This window comes from Belonocnema kinseyi, chromosome 4 (genome assembly GCF_010883055.1).
Source record: "Belonocnema kinseyi isolate 2016_QV_RU_SX_M_011 chromosome 4, B_treatae_v1, whole genome shotgun sequence".
NCBI lineage: Eukaryota > Metazoa > Arthropoda > Insecta > Hymenoptera > Cynipidae > Belonocnema > Belonocnema kinseyi.
This window is the reverse complement of record NC_046660.1, coordinates 106810472-106832101: the sequence shown is the minus strand read 5'-3', so window position 1 is coordinate 106832101 and position 21630 is coordinate 106810472. Positions and strand designations below refer to the sequence as shown.

Sequence of the window (21630 nt, the reverse complement as noted above, 5' to 3'; positions counted from 1 at the left end):
GCCGCGAGGAAAAAAACACGCGAAAAGCGAGGAAAACGTAGGAGCTTCAATGCGGTGAAAGTGAAGGAATGAATTTGAAAATTATTATAAATATAATTTTTAAAAAACTCTAATACGTGGTTCTGCAGTTAAACATATCTATCTTATTACTTGCTAATGCAATATATATATTTGCTCATATTTGTTTTTATCCAAAGAAAATTCAACGAATAAATTTGCACTGTTGGATAAGATGGTCCAATTTCCAACTTTTTTAAGTTTTCAAATAAGACTCATTCAATTTATGAAGTTTTCATTTTCAAATAGTACAATATTGAACGATTAAAAATTTTAAACTAAATACGAAAAAAAAAATGAAAAAAACCTTAAGGAAGTGGTCGATGTGGTAGAAGGAACAAAATCTTCAAAACGTGAGTAAACGTGACTCTTTTTAAAAATACTAACCACAACTGGAAGGAGTGATTTGCCATCAGACTTACTATACTATGCGCATTTACATTACATTTACTTCAATTTTCATTGTTGTTTTTAAGAATTCCACAATTTGCAACGATAACACGTTTCAAAACTTGACCACTTTCTGTTCCATGCTCCTCAATCTAAAATAAAATAAAAACGAAATCTATAAAATACCAAGAATTTTGAACAAATCTCTTTATAAATGAAATTTACTTGCGACAGATTTTTTAATCCGCGAACAATTTTTCCAAAAACAACTCTCTTCCCATCTATAGTTTCAAGTTTTCGGAAAGTTATATTAAATTTAGAATTATTCGTATTTTTTCCATCTCTCCACATGGAAATGACCCCTCGACCAGCGTGTTTTAAAGTAAAATTTTCATCCTCAAAATTGTCACCATAAATCGATGAACCCCCAGTTCCATTTATTTTTGTAACGTCTCCTCCTTGACACCAATAACCAGAAAGAATTCGATAAAATTCTGTTCCCCTACGAAAACTCAGCGAATTTATTTCTAAATTTTTACAGGAGAATTGTAAAATAGTTTTAGCAAATAAATTGGATAAAGTAGATAGAATACTTGTAGGAATGGCCATTTGTGCCTCGACACAATTCTTCGAAGTTGGCGCACGTTCGAGGAACATAATCGGAATAAAGTTCAAAAACGATTCTGCCCAAGTTTTGTTTGGTTTCTAGGACTTGAACATCAAAGAAGCACTTTGTTCGAAGTTTGGGATCTTCAATTTTCGATGGTTCTTTTATTATTGAAAATTGTGTTCCATCTGTTTCCCTCAAGGGATTTGGGTATCTAAAATCATTTTTAACTGTTCAGCTAAAAAATCTATTTATAAAAAAATAATAATAAATTTTAAGATAAAGGAATTTATTTTATTTTATTAATCATATTTGACTTGGACTTTTTTTCCAAAAGGGCTTTGTTCTTTTCCCAGTCCTTTAAAATCTTTGCTCTAGAATATTTAGAATCAACTTGTTTAATTCTGATCAACATTTCTTTATTGACTTCTAAAATGTGTTTGTGATCTTTTAATCTATCTTTCAATTTATCTTCATATATTGGGACCAATTTATTCCATGAGTCTGTTTTTGGCTGAAGAATATTCAAAGTAAAAGAAATTTAGAACTCACTGTAAGCTATTAAATCTCTGCATTATTACTATTTATTCTAAATAAAATAACATTTTTCAGAATACAAACTGACGAACGACGAACTATATTTAGTTTTTTTAAAAGGTCCATGTTTTTATCATCTAAAAGTTTAACTCGAGTTGCGATTTCTTTCAATTTGTCTTCATTGTAATAAACATCAAGGGAGAATTTTGGTGGTTTATTGTCAATTCGTGGCTGCACATAAACAACATTCTCTCGATGTTTCCTGTATAGTTTTAAATCCATTTTTTCAGAATTTGTATCTACCTGAAAAGCAAAAGAGTAAATATTTTTATTCGAAAATATTACAGAATTATTCTAATACTGAAATTCGTTAAATAAAATAATTACTTACAAAAAGTATAATAACTTCTAGTTAAAGTAGTCAAAACTGAAACACGAATTTAATTTCTATGAAAAGTTACCTGGCCAGGAAGGAAACGAGATTTTGGTTGAGGCTTAAGAGTTTTCGCCAATTAACAAAAATGCATTTTTGAGTTTTTTTTACTCCCACTTTTCTATTTTCGGAAGAAATTGAGTTGCAAATGTATTATTGCATATGCATTTCAATGCAAATAAAGCCTTAATTTTGGTTAAATATGCCAACTGCGGTCGAATTATTCAACTGTTTCGAATTTTTTGCTTTGTGGAGCATATTCTCACAAATCACTTTTATTTTTATGTATTACTTTTTACAAAAATAGGTTAGGTTATTTAAAAATTAAATTTTCAGTGAAAATTCAACTAAGCACTTTTGATCAAAATTGTTAATAATTATAAATTGTAATGGCTGAATGAAAAATGAAGCATTCTGTCAAAATTCAGTGGTTATGATTCCTGAATGCCTTAATGGGTATGAAAGAAGGTTTTTTCCAGATATTTTTATCATCTGCCATACATAATAAATAATGAAGTTTTAAATGGCAGAAGTGACGATACAAAAAAAATCCAGTTTTAGAGAATCGGAAGTAAGTATTTAAGATTTTTTTGGTAGAAAATTATTTTATATTAGAAAGATTCTATTCTAAATACATATCATGCTTAACACGTATAGCCCATAATTATATTTTCTAATTTTTAAATTTTTAAGTAAAAATGTTTCTTTGAATAACTTTATTAGAAGCATTAAAAAATGCTATCACATAAATTAATATTTCGCTTGTTTTACAAAATCGAATGAGGATGGTGTTACATATGTGAATGTAAATTTGCAAAAAGTGGAGTGGATACTTGACCTTTATCTTGGACATTCAATATCTTGACCTGGTATCGTTTTTGCAAAGTTTGGAAAAATGTTCACAATTCAGTAACCTTAAATTTCGAAAGAAAACTTCAGCGTGTGAACTTATCTTTTTTTATTAAAATGTGAAGCTAATAAAAATTGAACAATAATGTTTAGGTAGCTCAGAGAGAAAAAAGACAACAAATTACAAAATTTCTATAATTATTGTAACTTTCTAAAGAAAATTAGAGAAAGAAAGGACTAATTTCTACAATTCGATATGTCTAAATGACAAGGTGCCACCTCGGCAGAACCAAATAAACAGGATCCCTACTTCAAGGTTTTGGTATTCCCAATACGATTTATATGAGATTCTTAAGCTTCCGTGTTTCGCTACCCGAGATGGCACCTTTTTATTGCCTTCTACCGAGATGACACCTTGTCATTTAGACATGTCGAATTATGAGATTGAAAATAAAAACAAAATATAGATTTTAACGCTTAACTATAAAATACATTAATTTATAATGGATGATTATAAGATTAATGAACGGGGCATTATATAAATAAGTTAAGCATCTTTCACTTTATAGAACTTTCCTGTATATTTTATTATAGATTGTTGTAAAAATGTAGTTTGGTTTTGATAGGTCTATTCTTCTTTCGAAGCGCCTATTCAAACGGCCGACCAGACGAGAATATAGTGGTCGGTTGAAAATATGGCCAGTATGCAAAGTACTTTCGGAATTAATGTTTTAGTATGAACAATTGTTTTTCTTACATTATTAACATTTATCTAATTATTAAATTCTAATACATTATTATAGTATAGCAGGGATATTTCATGCGAGTGTACTGCCTAAAAGAAGTAACTTTTGACCCAATTATGATATTTAAGATTTCTTTTCAGATTCTCGTAGACTCACCGCTTTCTTTGGAAATTCGCGAGAAAATAGATAAAATGTTAAAAATTAACAAAATGATGGCGGTTATTCTGAAAATATTGAAAGTCGATTTTCTCAAAAAACTCACACTAATATTCTTTTCCGATTTTTAAATTTAATTTGTGCTATCATAAAGCGAATACTTTGTGAATTTTATGCTTGCTAAATAACTTTAGTGATCAGGAGAATTTTTTTTCATAAAATCAAATCTTCGTAATTTTCTTCCAAAGAACAACATATACAAAAAATGTTTAAAAAAATAGTTGGCACAGTTAAAAAAGTATACAAAAAGTCATTTTACTAATTAATTATGCCTTGTACCATTTCCGAGAATAATAAAAAATTTAATTTACATAAAGATTAAAATTCTCTAGGCCATAAAACTGGCTTAGCTTACAAAATATATGAGTATATAATATATTTTCCATATAAATAAAAATTTGTAAAAAAATTATTCAAAAAATAAAAAAGGTGGGGTTTGCCCCTTGACAAAGAAATTGCCCATATGTTTCTAGTGCTTCAACTTGTTTTAAAAATTTTGTGTATGATGGAACAATTAAAATTCGAAAATTTCTCTATTTATTATTTTCTATCATTCTGTGATATAGCTAGTTTAATGTCTTTATGTAATATATTCACAATAATACGTAAAATTGGAAGAATAAATATGTATGCCAAACGACAAGTGTGTCCTGATTTTGAAACTGTTCAAAGAAAACCAATTTATAGTACACGATATCATAAATGAGTGAAGGAACTTTTTGTAGAACTTTTTTAACTGTTCCAATTATTTTCTTCTAGTTTTTTCGTATCTATTTTTGTATGCAAAAAAAATCCGAAAATTTGATTTTATGGAACAAAATTCTTATTACAAAAATTAATTAGCTCGTATAAAACTCACAGGATATTTTCCTTATGATAGTATAATTAAAAAAAAATCAACAGAAACTAAAAGTGTTATACAAATTATACAAGTTTAAAGAAACAATTGGGATCACAAAAATACGTATCGCCTAATTTCCTATAAAAAACAACATATTTTTTTTCTTGAGAGATTCTGCGACTTGAAGTGTAGAACCTGCCTGATTTGAAATGAATTCGGTCCATAGTAAACCATCTTAAATGAAATATTATTGGGTAAAAAGCAAACCAAATAAATTTCGTAGCTAATGAATTAGAAAGACAACTTAGGAAGTCTCATGATTATGGTAAAAATTAAAAAATGGCTTTTCAGTGGGAAATGTGTTATAGGTATAAATTATAATAAATTGAATATTTCAGTTTTAATTTGAATAATAAATTTTAATATTAATAATCAATAATCCTGCTGGTCTTATATTTTTGTTAAAAATCCGTTTTTCTTAGGAATATAAAGTTGCCTGTTTACTTAACAGGGATTACGACACAGTGGAATTCAATTTAAAAAGCACAATGATGGACTCCAGGAATTAATGTAAAATCTCCAAGGAAATTTAGCTTCAACTGACTCGCAAATGAAGACCATTAGTAACTCTCCACATCTCGATGAACCTCTAAAACAAGCCCAAATGAATGCTTTGCTCTCAGAAATTAAAGTTTTAAGTAAAAGTCTCCAATGAGGTGTTGCAACGAAAACAGAAAGAATTCAGATGAAATGGTGCACTTGTACGAGGAAAACTGTAAGTTGTCATCAAAAATAGAAGATTTGAATCGAAGTTTAGATCAAAGACTTATTCAGAATTTCAGTCTCAAGGAGGAGAACACGCGATACAAGTGGGAAAAGAAAAGGCTTCACAGTCTCTTGACAATGCAGGCAATTGAAAAAAAGTCTTTGAATGGAAATTCACCATCGAATAAAATTGCAATCGTTGAAAAAATAACGAAACTGGAAAGAGAAAATATAGAATTAATGAAAAGGAATCAGGAAATTTTGAAACTCTTGCAAGTGGAAAGACAAAACTATGCCAAGTTTTTGAGATTTATTTTTTTAAAGATACTCGTTTTCAAGCGTTTCACACTTTCACAAAATCAGATAGTAAATAATGATTCCAGAAAATTTAAAAATATTAATACTAAAAGAAACTTACTAATAGGACATAATGACTGTTTTTTTGTTAATTTGTGCAATAATCAATTAGAGGAAGATTCTATTTCTTCTGAAAATAGATTGAATTCTGTCATTGATCATTTTTTGTCCAATCACGAAAATAAATGTTTTCTTTCTACTCGTGACGTGTCTGTCTTGTGTAAATTAGGGGCTATAAATAATGAAAATCAAGTAAAATTCAAGGCAAATGATACGGACCCGTTTCAGAATAAATTTTACAATAGGAACAGAAAGGTTAATCCTCATCTAAAAGCAGTAAGCTCTGGGGATTGCAATCCTTCATCTAATTTGCAAAGGGTAATTCTCTTGATTCAACTTTACAAGGAGAAGTTCCACAATGAATTTGAAGATAAGATCAATTCAAAAGTGAAGACTCAACCATCATCAGAATTTAGGAAAGTTAATAAGAACCTTAAGACCAGTTTTTGTCCTATTGAGTCGAAACTAAGATTGAATCAGTTTAATTACCTGAAAAGAAAAAATCCTGTTAGTTCATCTATTTCGCACATTATTCGTATCAGAGGCAATAATAAAATAATACCTACAAAAAATGATATCTACCAGAAAAAAAGCATTTCGAAGATTGAAAATTCTGTATTGGGTTTGGATTCAAAATTAGAAGTTGTGATAAAACCTCTCCTGAGTTTAGAGTATGAGAAAAGTATGCTTGGAAAAAGAGAAAATCAGGAATATTATCTTGAATTATTTAGTTCAGGAAAGGACATTTTTTGGAATAATGTGGTTTTAAGGATTCGATTAAATGAAATATTCTCAATAAAGTTTCATGATTCTTTTATAATGAATAATTTAGAAAATAAATGTAGGAAATTCGATATGGAACCAAATTTGGTCAGGATTGAAGTTCAAGATAGGAAGAAAAATTATTTGGATTCGAGGGAAAACATTTTAAAAATCGAGAATTGTGATGGGAAAACCATTTTTGAAGAAGTGGAATCTTGTGATCAGGGTGAACTTTTAGACAGTCATGAATCTGCTTTGTATTCTGAAGTTGAAGCAAAAAATTATAAAATTTTAGAATATAATCGTAAAAATGGAGAACTTATTTCCAAGATTGAAAGAGAAAGAAATGAAATTGAACAAACTAAAATGAAAGAAAAAGATCCCAATATTCAGGAATTTGATTACAAAATCAAAGAACTAAATTCTAGCATGGAATCAGAACTTCAAATTGGCGGACATACTAAATTGGAAGAGAATCTAAAAATACAAGAAGACATTAAAACAGTAGAAAATCTTAAGATTAAAAGTTTCATCATATCCAAAACCTGTATGAATAGATCTTTGTCTGCATATCCAATGCCATTTTCACCTTCTGTTCAGAATCTTGAAAAGCCAAGACTAATAAGAAACAGAAACTCAGTTCCGAAAATTGAAAAAGTAACTTTTAAGGTGGAAGAAGCATATATAAAAGTTGTAGAAAAGGATCTAAAAACTAAAAAAGAAAGATTCAAGGTTGCAGGAATAGGTCCTAAAACGGAAGGTCAGAATACAAAAATTTCAAAAGATGTTATATCCAAAACCCCTAAAGAATTTAATACAATTTTGGTACGAAAAAGGATAGGTAGATCCTTATCTGCAGATCGAACTCAATTTTCGTCAACTTTTCACAGAATAAAGAAGGCAAGTGAAAAAGAAGAAAAAGTCCTTAAAGTTGTTGAAATAAATCCTAAAAGTGTGGAATACGAAACTGAGATTGAAAAAGGAAATTATACGCTTAAAAAACAAGACATTATAATTGAAAAATTAAGAATGAAAGTTGAAGAGCTAAATTCCAAAATTAAAGCACAATATGCTAAAATTGAAGAAACAAATTCTAAACTTCAGGAGAAAGATTATAGAATTGAGAAATCAGATTTAAAAATTCAGAAACAAGTCGTGAGCATACATGAACCAGATATAAAAATTCAGGGAGAAGATGTTAAAATTCAAGAAACCAATTGTAAAATTCACAAACCTGAGATCCAATTTCAAGAACCTGATCTTAAAATTCAGGTACAAGATGCGAAAATTGCAGAAGAAAATTACAAAGTTCAAGCAGAACATATTAAAATGGAGGAAACAGATTCTAAAAGTCAGGGACAAGATATTCAAATAAAAAGATTACATTCTAAATTTGAAGAATCTGATTCTAACAATCAAGAAGTTTTTAAAATACAAGAAAAACATCGTATTATTATCGATCCTAATTTAAACATTGCAAAACGAATTCCTGTAATTGAAAATCTTGTATTTAACATCCCAGATGATCCGATACACAATATGAAATTAAAAAAAGAAATTGAAGAAAAGTTACAGACAATCTTAAAACGTAAAAGGAAAAGTAGACTCTCATCTGCAGATCAAACTCACTATTCGCGTTTTCAGGACGTAGAAAAGATAAATCTAGAATATAAAAAAGACGATTCTAGAAATAAAAACATTCTTTCGAAAAAATCGGAACAATATGTAAAAGTGATAAAAACAGGGAAAGAATTTAAACGAGAGTTGGAAGTATTGTTGAGAGTAAAAAAAGTATTTGATAGTAAAGCTTCCTTGATTAGTTCAAAGGCGTTCAAAGAAGGGGATTTGATTCAGATAAGTGAAATTATAAATAAAAATAAGAGCCAAAAGAATCTAGCAACCCAGAAAAAAATTTCTAAAACAAAAACCATTCAATCATCTCAGAAGGTTATTAAGAAAAAAAAATTGAAATATTCGAAGCGGACTCAAACCTCAGAAATAAAATTAGAAAAGCCAAAAGTCTCTAGAAAGGTTCAAATATCATCGAAGAGCTCAAACAAAAAAGTATCCAAATCTCTTCATAAAAAGACTTTGTCAACAAATTCTGTTGATTTTCCTACAATAGAATTTAAAACAAGGCCAAAGTCTGCAGGAAAATCAAAACCAAAAGTCGAAACTATAGTCAAAGTGAATAAAACAGAATCTCAAGAACAAATAAAAACAAAAAGAAAAATTAAACATCGAACTAAAAACATACCAAAATTAGTATTAACAGAAGTTGGGGAGTTATCTGTATTATCAGAAATTCAAGTTACGAAATTGTCAAGAAACTTCTTGAATGAATCTACTGAAACAAATCCGCGAGTGGATTTTTGTGTATTTAAAGAAAAATCTGATATCAATGAAGACATGAATAAAACGAAGACAATAATTTCAAAGAGAGATTTTCTCTTCGAAGGAGTTAAAGATTCTTCAAACTCAATTTCTATGCAAAGTATAGGAAATGACGGGTCCTATCGACTTTCTTCAAAGAAGTTTCTTTTTCCGTCAAAGACGCCGGATACTACGTCCTTGTTTTTAACAAATCCTATTTCAAGGCTACGTCAGTCAAATGAAGGAAAAGAGGAAAATCAGTTGGAAAATAAATATAGATCTACGAATAAAAGGAGTTCAAAAGAATCAGGAAGAACGGCGAACAAAGTCAGCAACTGCAACGGAGGATCGAATATAGAGAGTTCATGGAAAGGTGAGGAATTCATCAGAGGTATTCAATCATTCAGGTTTGAATTTAGTAAAAGAGCTTCCGATTGCGATGCAGTTTGGGAAAACTTTTGTACCAGGAAATGCATTCGAATGAACTAGGATATTGGTAGTTGAAATTTTATAGTGATTTGGGATCAGATTCAATATTAAAATAGAGTTTGAATTAATTCAAGGAATTATTTTTATCGAAGTGTCTCGTCGTCCCGAAATTCGGGATGACTAGCCTCTTCTTATCATTTGGCTAGTCGTTCCAAAAATTATGTATTTTTTAAATTTTACTCCTTTTGAGTTAGCCAAAGATTATCAAAACTGCTAGTTGTCCCTAGAAAAAAATTCAGAAACGAATAAAATTAAAGGTTAGGTTATGATTTATAAAGTGTAGTTCTCATCCAAATCAATTTATTTATTTGCTCTGTGTCACTGCAGTCTCAAGTTCGCTCGAAACTTCTCTGATTTCCGCGCGCTTGAATTGGATCTTACTTTTATCATTTTAAGCTTGATAAAACTTTAAAAATTTTACATTTTTATTTAATTATTTTAGTTATTAATACAAATTCACCAAATGTCTTTAGGTAAAACTGAAAGGCCCTTAACAGAAATTGCAATAAAACGCTTAATACATTTTTTTTTAAAGAATGCGCTTTTTTTTAAAGGAGAAAATGAAACCACGTCTGTTTTAATACTAATGCATGTTATAAATTGTAATAATATACATTTATGGAAATGATATACACTGTCAGGGACAAATTCGAGTGCGAAGCACGAGATATGTGATGAGAATGTGTTCGTTAAAGCCGAAGGAGCTTTAACAAAAGCGAATTCATAATCACCAAATTACTGTTGTCGATAGTTTGACCTTTAGTTAAAAAAAATCTGTGCACAAGTATTGGGAATATACAAAAGACCGAGCGCGTAGCGCAAAGCGCGAGATAAATATAGTATGAAGCGCGAAGTGTGAGAAGCAACCGCCGCGCGCCCCAGGCGCGTTCAAACTCGCGAGCCAGGCGCGCGCAGCCCGCGACGAGAGAGTGTCCGCGAACCGGACAGATTTTTTAGAGAATATTTATGCATATTCTAGTTTGGAATATAATAATTTTGCAGATGAAAAATGAATTATGGTTCTCATAGTAGTTCATACGTACATTTAGGCTGTGTCTAGTCATCCCGAAAAATTGGAGGAGTCCGAAAAGGGGAGGGGTTACTTAGTCCAAAAATTCGGGACTAGTCAAGCTTATGAAAAATACTTGACTACTTCATTGCGCATTTCGCAGGGGAATAGGGCATTAGTATAGACAGTATACATTTTATTATGTAATTTAAAATGTTTACTCTCAAAGCTTTACATGAATTTGAATGATTTGTAACCACAAATGATCTAATTTTGTAAATCTTGAAACCATTAAGATTTACGGAATGTACTAAAATTCTTCGACCTTTCCAAAATTTTAAGACCGGAATATATAATTTCCTGTATAATTTCTTGGTTTTATAGTCTCTCTGGACTCAGTAATAATCCTAAAATCGATGTTTAGATCTTTGAATAAGTATGTTTTTCAGGATATTCGGATAAACAAAACCCAAACAATTCACCCGCAAATTGTGAAATAGTAAATATGAGTGATAAGCACAAAATCTCTTTAAGGAGTGATGCAATTGAAGGAAGTGAATACCCAGTGACGTCACTGACTAGAAATTACCCAGGCGCCCCCGTGATTATGATTGGCGGTGATCCGATGACCAACCAAATTATTCAAAAGGAGAAAAACCAACCAGGTCGAACCTGGAGCGATGAGATATCGAAAATTGAGGCCTGGAATGTTAGGGTTAGGGATTATCTTAAGCAAGTAAGGGTAAAATTGTTGGAAGAAGAAAAAGCTCTCGAGAAAGAAAGACAAGGACTTCGACAAGGAAACTATTCGCCTGGGGATGGAGAAGAGCTAACTTCGCGAAAAACGGTAAGCTTTAAGTGAATCTTGTGATGAAAACTCCTCCTTGAATTGCAGAGTCTGGTCTTATTGAAACACTTGATTTTCTAATTAATTGTTTTGTGGCTCGTACATAAAGGAAATTAAAGTCCTTATATTGTTTTATCAGGAATTTTATTAATTTTTGATTTAAACCTAGTTTGATAAATTATATAAAAAAAACGATAATCTCCATGAAAATATTTTGGACAATAATTAGAGTGTTTTATTTGAAACTATATTTGAGAATTTGGTTAGAAATAGTTTTTCATCAAAGTGGCCTTGGATATTACTATATATTCTTATTTCCGAAAAGTTAAAATACACGATGGATCTGAACCTCTCCGTTTTTTTTTTAATGTCACAATATCATTTTGAGCTGAAAATAAAATAAAATCACCTGGGCCCTTTTTTAAAAGCTCAATTTTTAATTTGTTTAAAAAAGGTTATTCATATACAGTTCTCGGAAGGGTTATAGAAGGGAGGGCCATTGAAGACTTTCACTTTATTTCCATGAAAGTAACTTAAAAAAAAAATTGTATTGGCTCAAAGCGTCTAGTTTAGCATCCCGAAAAGAATACCTCATGTCAGAAGGAGAAGTTTCTCAAGAACCTGTATCAGAGTTAAAGCATATAAAATTAGCTGCAAAACTAAACAAAATCGAATGTTCTATTTATCAAAGTTTCAAAGTTATGGCCCTCAAGATACGATTTTGAGCGAATGAATGTTTTGAAAAAATAAAATCGACTTTTTGGAAAATAATTAATAAATTAAAGTAGACTTCGTTTAAAGAACATTAAAAATGGAATCTACTTTAATTTATACAGGAGCAACTGTAACCTATGATACTAAGGAAATTAGTTATTTCGGAAAAAGATCAATTTAATAAGAAACAAAATTTTATAAAAAACGGTCATTTTCAGAAGGTCATAGTTTTTGCCCTATTAGTGTTATACAGTTTTTTTTGTATATCTAATCAAAACTGAGTCTACATTAATTTCTATACTGATAACTTTTATTAGCGATTCATAGGGCGTGAGTAATTTTACAAAAACAATAATTGTTTAAGACTTTTAAAGATAAAACATTTATTTTTTTTACATTTGCGGCAAGTTTGATTCGTTTTAATTCTGATACAGGTTATTGGCACCTGGAATGGGCTCTGCTGGAATAAACCAATGTACAATCAACTAATATTTTTCACTTCTTTCATCATTTTTCAAAATATTTCAGGAATTCAGTTCTCGCAAGGTATTTAGCAACTGCAACCCTTTTTTGTCCCTGAATCTACTGTTTTGAGCCAATAAAATTCCACTTATAAGTTATTTTCATGAAAATACGTTGAATAACCTGTAAAAAAGTTGAGTTTTCACCAAAATGTTTCAAGTGATTTGTTCATTTCTGGGTTCAAAATGATTATGAGAGATCTTGGAAGTGTAAACATAAAAAAATCAGGAAGTGCATGTCTTTCTAAGTTCAAGCCAGTCGAGAACTACTGCGTATAATCAAAAATGTACATTTATACAAAATATAAATCCTGCCAAATTTGAAGTTATCTTCATTTTTATAAAATTTTTTTTTTACAAAGGTAAAATTTAAACAGTTTTGTAATTTCAGTCTTTGAATCTCAAGTTACCTACTTTTAAAACATAAAACTTTAAAACTGAAAAACTTCGGGCATTACAAATAACAATTTTCACATCTTTTAAAATAAAAAGTTTTGGAGGTAAAAGTTTTAATTTCCGATCAGATTTTAAATGTTTCAACAAATTTGGAAACTATTCTTAATTAACTAAACAAATTTAACGGCTTTAGAGTATTAAAAGTGCATTTTGAATCAATATTTTGTCAATTTTAAAACTTCCTCCAATTTGGAATGGAAGCTTCTAAATGTGTCCCCTAAGGATTATCATTTTTCTTGCAACTTATTTCCTATCACTATACACACCCCCCACACACTTATTTGGTGATGGGAGGGGAACCTACAGTTTAAGGTGGGTTCGGAACCACCAAGAGCAACAGCCTTAAGTACTTAGAGAAAAACCTTTTTCTCTAGAGGTACCGGTCTTACGACTCTCCGGAGATGATTAACTCCCTTGCTAGGATAGTGCGAGGCGGGAATCGAACCCGCAAGCCGACGGAGTGGGTCCAAAAAGCCTACGCTTTAGCCTGCACGATCATCGTCCCACTCCTACAATTTAAAAACACTTTTAATTTTGTGTAACTACAGTAACACATTTTTGGGATCTGTTAAATATTTGCCATATTTATTTATTGATATGATAAAATCTAAGCATTTATAAAAAGTATGAGAACGACAACTGAATAAGGTCCAAGAATTAAAATATTTATATACTGTATGATAGAAAATTGAGTCCAAAATATAGAATAAGTAAGCGGCCATCAATAACAATGTTTTAAGGAGGTGGAAACATTTTATTTCAATGTTCTCTATTTGAGGACGCTAAAACTAAATGGTCCTTTTCCGGTGGATATTCTCATTATTTTTAAATTCATTTTTTGGTGTAAAAGGAGAACATTTTTTTACATATTTTTAATATGTACCGATAGATATTATCTTAAATGACTTTAAATCGTTAAAAAAAATTGCGAAAAATGTGGTTAAAAGTGTAATATTTTTAAATCTAATATAGAAAATGTCTTTTTTTATTGATTTAGATCAAATTTTTTGTCCTCTTTTGAAATCCGTTGGATAATTAAAAAAAAAATTAATTGAAATAGCGGCGGTTCCTCTGAAAATATTTAAAGTAAATTTACTCGAAAACAACAGCGTTTTTTTCGCTTAATTTTTTTAGATTTATCTCAATGTAGAGAATTTGGGATCAACAATGAAAATTATTATTTTGCTCCATGAAATATTATTTGTGAGTTTTAACCTCCAAGGACTTGACATTTTTAAAGGAGAGTTTTTGAATTATCTGTAAATTGAAAGTTTTTAAGTTTTACTATCTTTCAATAGAAATATTTCAATTTTAAATACAGTGAAACTCTTCTATAACGCCGATTTTGGGGCTGACGGTGAGTGGGAACTAACTCATTATAGCCCGCTCCGCTTTTGTTTGTTCAAGCCTGAGTGCTCGCTTGAGTGACAACCGTGGATCTCGCACGCCCCGCACAGTCCCTGTTATACCTACCTCCGGCGCGGGTTCAATTCTCGGAAGTGCTATAGAAGGGAGGGCTATTGAAGGGTTTCACTGTACTTTGATTGATTAATATACACTATATCATATATATTATGTGACCATCCGCAAAGAAAGAGACTTGATAATATAATAATAATATTTTTTATGATGAAAAAGCAAATTACGAATGATCGATTGGCGTGAAAAATTTAAAAATCGAATTTTTCCACGTTAGGTCCCTTTCTTCGCGGACAGTTGCATATTGTGTATAATATATTACAAAATGAAAAATGAAAAAATATTATGAATACTTCTCAAGCTTGGCTTTCAAATTCAAAACTTTAGTTTCTAATGAAACCATGGGTGGCTAAGTTTCCTGCACACTTTGCGCGCCTACACCTTCAACAAGGTACAGTAAGGTATCTGTAGCAATGTATTTTTTTCTAATACAATCTGAAATGGATGGAATTAGAATAACATATAGTACATTAATTAGGATACCTTTAGGACGGCTTAAGATTTTCGAAGTAGCGATAGCGAAATTTTCATATCTGCCTGTGTGAAGAAGAGATTGAGTTACTACTTACTTCGACCTCTTTTGCACTATCGTGAATTTAACAAACACGTTCTTTTCTACCCCGGGTCTAGGTAAAGTGCCACGGGAAAAGGGATAGATTAATTATCATACCTCTTCCTTTTCTAGATTAATGTGGTTATTCTCATATATTAAAGAAATTAATCAATTTCAATTTCCGGCCATTCCCCCATTTTAACCGCGAAGGTGAAAAACGGGTATCTAGGAAAGGGGGAGGGGGGTTACGGATGGTAAAAAGTATTATGTTGAAAGTGGAAGGGAAAATGTGTTATCTGAATGGTGCAGGGCAAGAGGTGGTATCTAAGGAGAGGTTAGAAGCAAAAAGGAATTATCTTAATTCCCCCTGTACGTTTCGTGCGGTAACCACCAAATAATTGTTCTCACATCAAAAGGTCGCAAGTGCTGGAAATGAAGGGACAAAAAGTAGGCATAAAGTTGGGGCAAAGTGGCACAAATTTGAGGTATATTAAGCTGGCACAAGACTATTAAGGTATAGAGATGTACCCTTTTTGATAATTTAGGGCTCATTTAAGGCTAATTTTTAAAAATTGTTTAAACAAATTTACCAAAAAAATTCTTTTCTTTTCCTTTCTCCTACATTAGTAAGTGCTCATAAGGGATTAATTTGGGCCCGTAGTCCCACATTGTAGGCTCTTTTTTGTTGCAAAAAATAGTTTTTGCTTTAAAAATGTTTAAAAATGTTTCATTATTATATTCACAGAGCCCTAAATGAACCCTTAATTATTCTTTAGGGTGAATTTTTTCTAAAATTATTTTTATTACGTTTTGCAGCGATCTTGAATGAACTTATTGTTAAGCTATTGCAAACACTATTTTTTAGAAAAAATAAGAGAGCACAAAATTTGGGACTACGGCCCCAAATTAGTCCTGAATGACTCCTAAATTATGCGAGGGTTAAAAATGGGTTTTATGGTTTTCTTCGCATCATTTTTATAACGATAAGGTAGCACAACACCATATCCTCTTATATAAAGATCATTCATATCGAATATCAAAATATCTCGAAAAATGTAACGCAAAAATGTGAAGACCCGATTCCTTATTGATGGAGTTGCAGTCAGGGAAGAAACGTGACGTGTCAAACTCTAAAGCAATCAACGACTATTCTCCTATTCTTTTCTATGGAATTCCACCGCAACCTCTTTGTATTTCCCCGTTGGTTGCTCCATGGGCTCCACTCTTCTTCATTATTTAAAACTAAAAAGTTTATTTTCCTATTCTATAAAAATTTTTTCTCAAAGTGGAAAACTGTATCCAATAAGTGGATTGAACATTAAGGATGGAATCGGAGATTCCTTATTAGTGGAGTTGCTGTCAGGAAAGGCACGTGGCGCGTTAAACCGTGATCTAATAAATACATGGTCTAGCCACTTGAGGGCCCTGTTTCGTTTAAGTCACGCAACCGCTTAATTCCACTATTTTAGTATTATGACCGGGCAGTTTCAGTTTGACGCGTACTCTCTTCTATCTTAAAAAGATCATACATATCGAATATTCTAACATCTCAAAAAACGTAATGCAGAAATGTGAAGACCGGATTCCTTATTGGTCAGACATATACTTGGCGCTGGATTTGAATCAATCGCAAGAGCTTTTCAGAACATGCGCGCTCAAGCGCTCGAATTTAAAAGTACATGCATTTCGGTTAACTCTATGCGAAGTCACTTAACCCTATCGGTCCCAATTTCCCTAAATTCCCAATTTCAAAAGCGTAAACATTTCTGGCTTGATTCCTATAATGAATTAGTTAGTTGTAAATTTATTATTAGTTTCTCTGAAAATAGGTAAAAGAGAAGAAAGTGTTTTAAAAATGCAAAACAAAATAAAGATTTTGAGTTATCTTGAAATCGATGATACGTGAAAACTGACAATATTGTTAGGGTTTACTAAAGGGGGATGGCCCCTGGCCACCCTAATCTAAGACGGGGTTCATCTTCGAACAAAGCGAACTGACCGAATGAAAGGATTGTTCAAATACAAACAAAAAATGAAGATGAGGGATCGTCCTCAGACATCTCAAACTAAACAAAAAAAAACGTATTTTCAACATTTAAAAAATCAAAATTTTGATTTTTTTCGAAAGCGGTTGTGGAAACATGAAAATCAAGTAAATTTTAAGGGGTTTGAAGATAGGTTTTATCATCGACCAACTCGAAAGAACCTAATAAAAAATTTTTTTAAACACCCCCCCCCCCTAAAAAGGTGAAAACTTTGAATTATCTTGAAAACGCAGAAAGATAAGCGAAAATTGACAACATTCTTAGGGTTTCCAAGAGTGGAATCGCTTTCGACAAAAATGTTAAGGTTTTTACATAGGGGTATTGTATTTTACCTGCATAAACTAACCCAATAAAAACATTTTATTTTAAATAAATTTTTTTTGAGTTATTTATTTTGAGTCCTCAGCCACATCGAAGTAAACCAGTAAACAAATGTTTAAAATTAGAAAAAAAATCAAAAATTTTGAATTACCTCTAAAAGGGCCATAGATACGTGAAGACTAAAAAGAATTTCAGGTTTTTGATGAAAGGAATCGCTGTATGCCAAAATTTGAAGGTTTTTAAGGATGGGTTTTGTTTTCGAACTACATGAACTAACCTAATAAAAATATTTTTTAAATAGAAAAAAAAATGAAAATTTTGAGTTGTCTTAAAAACGGCAAGAAATAAGCGAAAACTGACAACGGTCAAAAAAACGAGAAAACTAAGTAGATTTCAAGGTTTTCGCAGATTGGGTTTATTTTCGACTAACATGAAGTAGCTCAGTCAAAGGATTTTTTAAATACCTCAAACAATGTAAATTTTTAGTAGCTTGAAAACGGTGAGGGAGAAGCAGAAAACCGACTTCTTATGAAAAAAATTTTTCATTCAAAACAATAATAACATTTTTTGAATTATATCACGAACGATCAGGGATACATGAAGAACAAACAAACTTTAAGGCGCTTGCAGAGCAGGACTGTTTTGGACAAAGTCAAAATAACCCAATAGAATTATTTCAAATTCAATAAATAATATAATTTCAATTTATCTTGCAAACGGTGAAAGATGCGCGGGAACTGAACAACTTTTTCACTGTTTGATAAAGATCCTCGACCAGCCACAACTAACAGAGTAAAGTAGAGATACGCGAAAGGGACAACATTTTCAGGATATTCCATTCCGGGATGGTCATGGAGCACTCCGAATTAGTATAGCAGAAAGAGTTTCGAAATAAAAATTTTGAGTTATCTTGAAAACGGCGAGATACGCAAAAACTGACAAAATATTCAAGGTTTTATGAAAATGGTGGTTCTCAGCCACTACACATTAATCCAATAAAAAGATTTTCAAAAGGAAAAATCAAAATTGTAAATTATCTCGAAAACCATGGGAAATAAAAAATTTTAAAAATTAATACCAAATAAAATTCGGAATTAATATTGAAAAAACTTAACGCATATTCATACTTCCGGATAACACTGAAATATACACGAAAAACGTAAAATTTTAGAGATTTTCTAGAAACGGACAGATTCATTTGGATTGGAAGTAATTGAATGACGAGCTTAGATTAATTCGGATTGAAGTTAATGTTTGTTTTGGAATTGAGAAGAGTTCAAAATATGTTTTGGATGAGCCTCAGATTTCTCGGATTACCCACATAGCACACTTCCCAAAAAACCCAGTTCCGTCCCAGGTTTGGATTTATACTTTTCCGAAAAACACTGGGACAGATCTGGTTTTTTCGAGAAGTGTCCTAATTGTGTTAGTCGGACGGTTTGAAAATGATTAAAAGGTGTGTCAAGATTCAAGTTTATATATACGCCCGGATTTGAAAGGAATGGAAGTTAAGTTTGGATTGGTTTCCAATTCACTCGGATAGAGTGAAAGTTTGTTTACGATTGGATTGTGATTCATTCGGTTTGCTTTTGGATTCACACTTATCCATTCGGACTTATGTCAGATTCATTGAATTTAATTTAAAAAGCCCCATTCATTTGAGAGAATTGGAGGCACGGATTGAAAAATGAATTCCGGATGCGCTCGTGTTGAATTTAGTGCTGATACATGAATGAAGAAGGATTGATAAGTGAACCTCGGATCCATTCGGATTGCATTTTGGGTTTTGAGACATGTATTGAGATTAAAATTTAATTTGAGATTGAAAGACAGATTAAAAAGGGGCTCATTTAGAGCTCTGGGAATATGATAATTAAACATTAAAAATAAAAGGTTTAAAAAATGTTAAAAAAATTTTCCTTATCGTATTCCCAGAGCCCTAAATGAGCCCTAAATTATTTTATAAGGTGAATTTTCCGTAAAATCCTTTTTAGTACGTTTTACAGCAATGTTCGGCCACACTATTTTTTACAAAAAATAAATGAGCCCAAATTAGCCCTAAATTATGCAATAGGTTACATCTCTATACCTTAATTATAGCGTTGTGCCAGCTTGACATACCTATAAATTTAGGGTAAAGTGTGACTGACGGCGGTGATGAAGATATCTTTTTATAATATAGAGAGATTACAAATGTTTAAAATTACAGTGTATTTAAATTTTCGCCTTAAAACTTTTATATTTAAAGGCATTGAAATTAGTATAAAAATTGTATACTAAATTATACTAAATACTAATTGTATACTTGTCTAATAAACATGTTGTTATATATATTTTATAAATGGATTATAAATTATAATAATTAAAACTTATTTCTTACATTTTTTCATCACGTTATCATTTTCACTGTTTAAAACAGAAATTTTTTGATTTTTATACGTTCAAAATTGAATTATTTTAGAAAGAAATCAAACTTTAATATAATAATTTGCAATTAAAAATATTATGAATTGTAAAATTGAAACATTTGTTTATAAAAAATAACGCTTGGAGGTAAATTTAAGGTAATTAAAAGTTATAGTCTGACTTAAAAATGACTTTACTGGGCAGGTAGAATCCAGATATCCAAAGACACCGAATAATCTTGATAGTGCAATAAAAATAGACTTGCAAGGAATCTCGCGAGATGTAGAAAGAGTGAAAAACATTATAAATAATCACATAGCTGTCCGATATCTGAATCGCCGGGATTTTCATCGAGTCAACGAGAAACTGAAAGATGAAGCAGGATCGGTAACCAAGTTATCCTGCCGGTCCTCAGGGAATGTGACTGCTATACTGAGTGACATTGGGGAGTATTGGAATACCTTTGATCTCCAGATGCATGTGCCGAAGGCAACAGCTAAGATCATTAGGATGTCTAAAGAAACTATTCAGTAAAAGCAGAAACTTTGTTGATAATGACAAAACAGCTTCCCCAGATGAAAGTGAAAAAGGTAAGTTTGTAAATTATGCAAGAAAAATTGAACAGAAATGACTATTTATTATATACTCGAATTCTTCCAGGCTCAGTCTGACATTTCAATTATTTATTTTCAAGAACGGTACTCGTAAATACAGTGCTTTCTTACAAGGAATATGGTATGAGCCGGAAGCCCTTTACCAATAATAAAAGTAAAAGAAATTCCAGAGGGATGAAGAAATAACAAGAAGAACAAGATCCTTGTTTAGCAGAAAATCTTTAGAATAGAAATTCATAACACTAGAAATAAAGCACGGAAAATAATTTTTAGTAGAAAGATGAATCCTTCGAGAAATATCGAGGTTTAATCGAAAATTGTATTTAGATATTCCATTTGTAATTCTAAAAAACTGTTTTTGAATGGAATCCATATTTCCGTATATAGAAATATTTATTTATATTGATTCGAAGGTTTTGAGATTATTCTTAGAACATATTCTTTCATATCATTTGTTATTTTGTTCAGAGAGTTTCTTAACCATCCCATAGAACTGTGGGAAAAAGTGATTTATAATTTCAGGTAAATGTAAAAGTTTGAATCACTGCATAAAAAAACAGTAAATTTTCAAATTTTAAATGAGGCACTCGAAATATTTAATTCAGTGAAATACGTAAAAAAATGTATAGCTGAACCACCGATATTTATCCTTGATGTGGCTTCGAATATCTTTGAAATTAAACCAAGGCTACTGGCAAAATCTTTAAAATTAAGATTTGTATCCTCATTTACATTTAAATATTATTTCAAAAGTTTTTAAATAAATATATTAGATATAGTTGAAATCAAAAGGCTGAAAGTCTGAATATATAGCTATTTAAATATGGATAAGTTCAAAAGTGATTCATAATTTATTATATTGGTTTCAACGTTTACATTGAAATAACAAAAAAATGCCTGATTGAAACATGGCGATTTAAATAGGAAAAAAGCTCGGTTTTAAAAAAATATTAAAAAGTACTTGTTATTAATTTTTTTTAATTACAGTTTGGGCACCTCTTAATGATTGTTCAAGGAATAATTTCCACGTGATAACTTTTAATTTTGACCCTAGCAATATCCTTGCAGTGTGCCCGAAAAAAATACAAAATAGTAGTTTTATGTGAAATGCATGCTTAAGACGTTTTTTGAAGATTTTCAAAATGAATTATTTTTATTCGATAAGTTACAAGTTTCGAAGTAT

The 21630-nt window shown here is 30.8% G+C and overlaps 2 protein-coding genes across 11 annotated transcripts; one reads left to right on the top strand and one right to left on the bottom strand.

The window, feature by feature from the left end:
• Positions 1-380: 380 nt before the first annotated feature.
• Positions 381-2467, bottom strand: LOC117171807 (peptidyl-prolyl cis-trans isomerase-like). 4 transcript variants are annotated; one of them, XM_033359434.1, is made up of 6 exons: positions 2053-2467; positions 1658-1894; positions 1378-1568; positions 1041-1268; positions 673-949; positions 381-599 (listed from the first exon to the last, which is right to left on the bottom strand). In XM_033359434.1, exons 2-6 carry the CDS (start codon positions 1871-1873, stop codon positions 510-512), a joined length of 1002 nt encoding a protein of 333 aa, XP_033215325.1. In that variant the 5' UTR covers positions 1874-1894; positions 2053-2467; the 3' UTR covers positions 381-509. The 4 variants fall into 4 exon arrangements, with proteins under 4 accessions (XP_033215325.1, XP_033215324.1, XP_033215326.1 ...); XM_033359433.1 differs by having other exon boundaries at positions 1372-1568; positions 2053-2465; XM_033359435.1 differs by having other exon boundaries at positions 1372-1568; positions 1676-1894; positions 2053-2463.
• Positions 2338-21160, top strand: LOC117171806. 7 transcript variants are annotated; one of them, XM_033359432.1, is made up of 6 exons: positions 2338-2595; positions 5188-5451; positions 9218-9366; positions 11026-11338; positions 20038-20423; positions 20494-21160. In XM_033359432.1, the coding sequence occupies exons 3-5, from the start codon at positions 9359-9361 to the stop codon at positions 20365-20367; spliced, it is 651 nt and encodes a 216-aa protein (XP_033215323.1). In that variant the 5' UTR covers positions 2338-2595; positions 5188-5451; positions 9218-9358; the 3' UTR covers positions 20368-20423; positions 20494-21160. The 7 variants fall into 7 exon arrangements, with proteins under 7 accessions (XP_033215323.1, XP_033215322.1, XP_033215319.1 ...); XM_033359431.1 differs by having other exon boundaries at positions 10941-11338; XM_033359428.1 differs by having other exon boundaries at positions 5511-9366; positions 10941-11338.
• Positions 21161-21630: the final 470 nt, after the last annotated feature.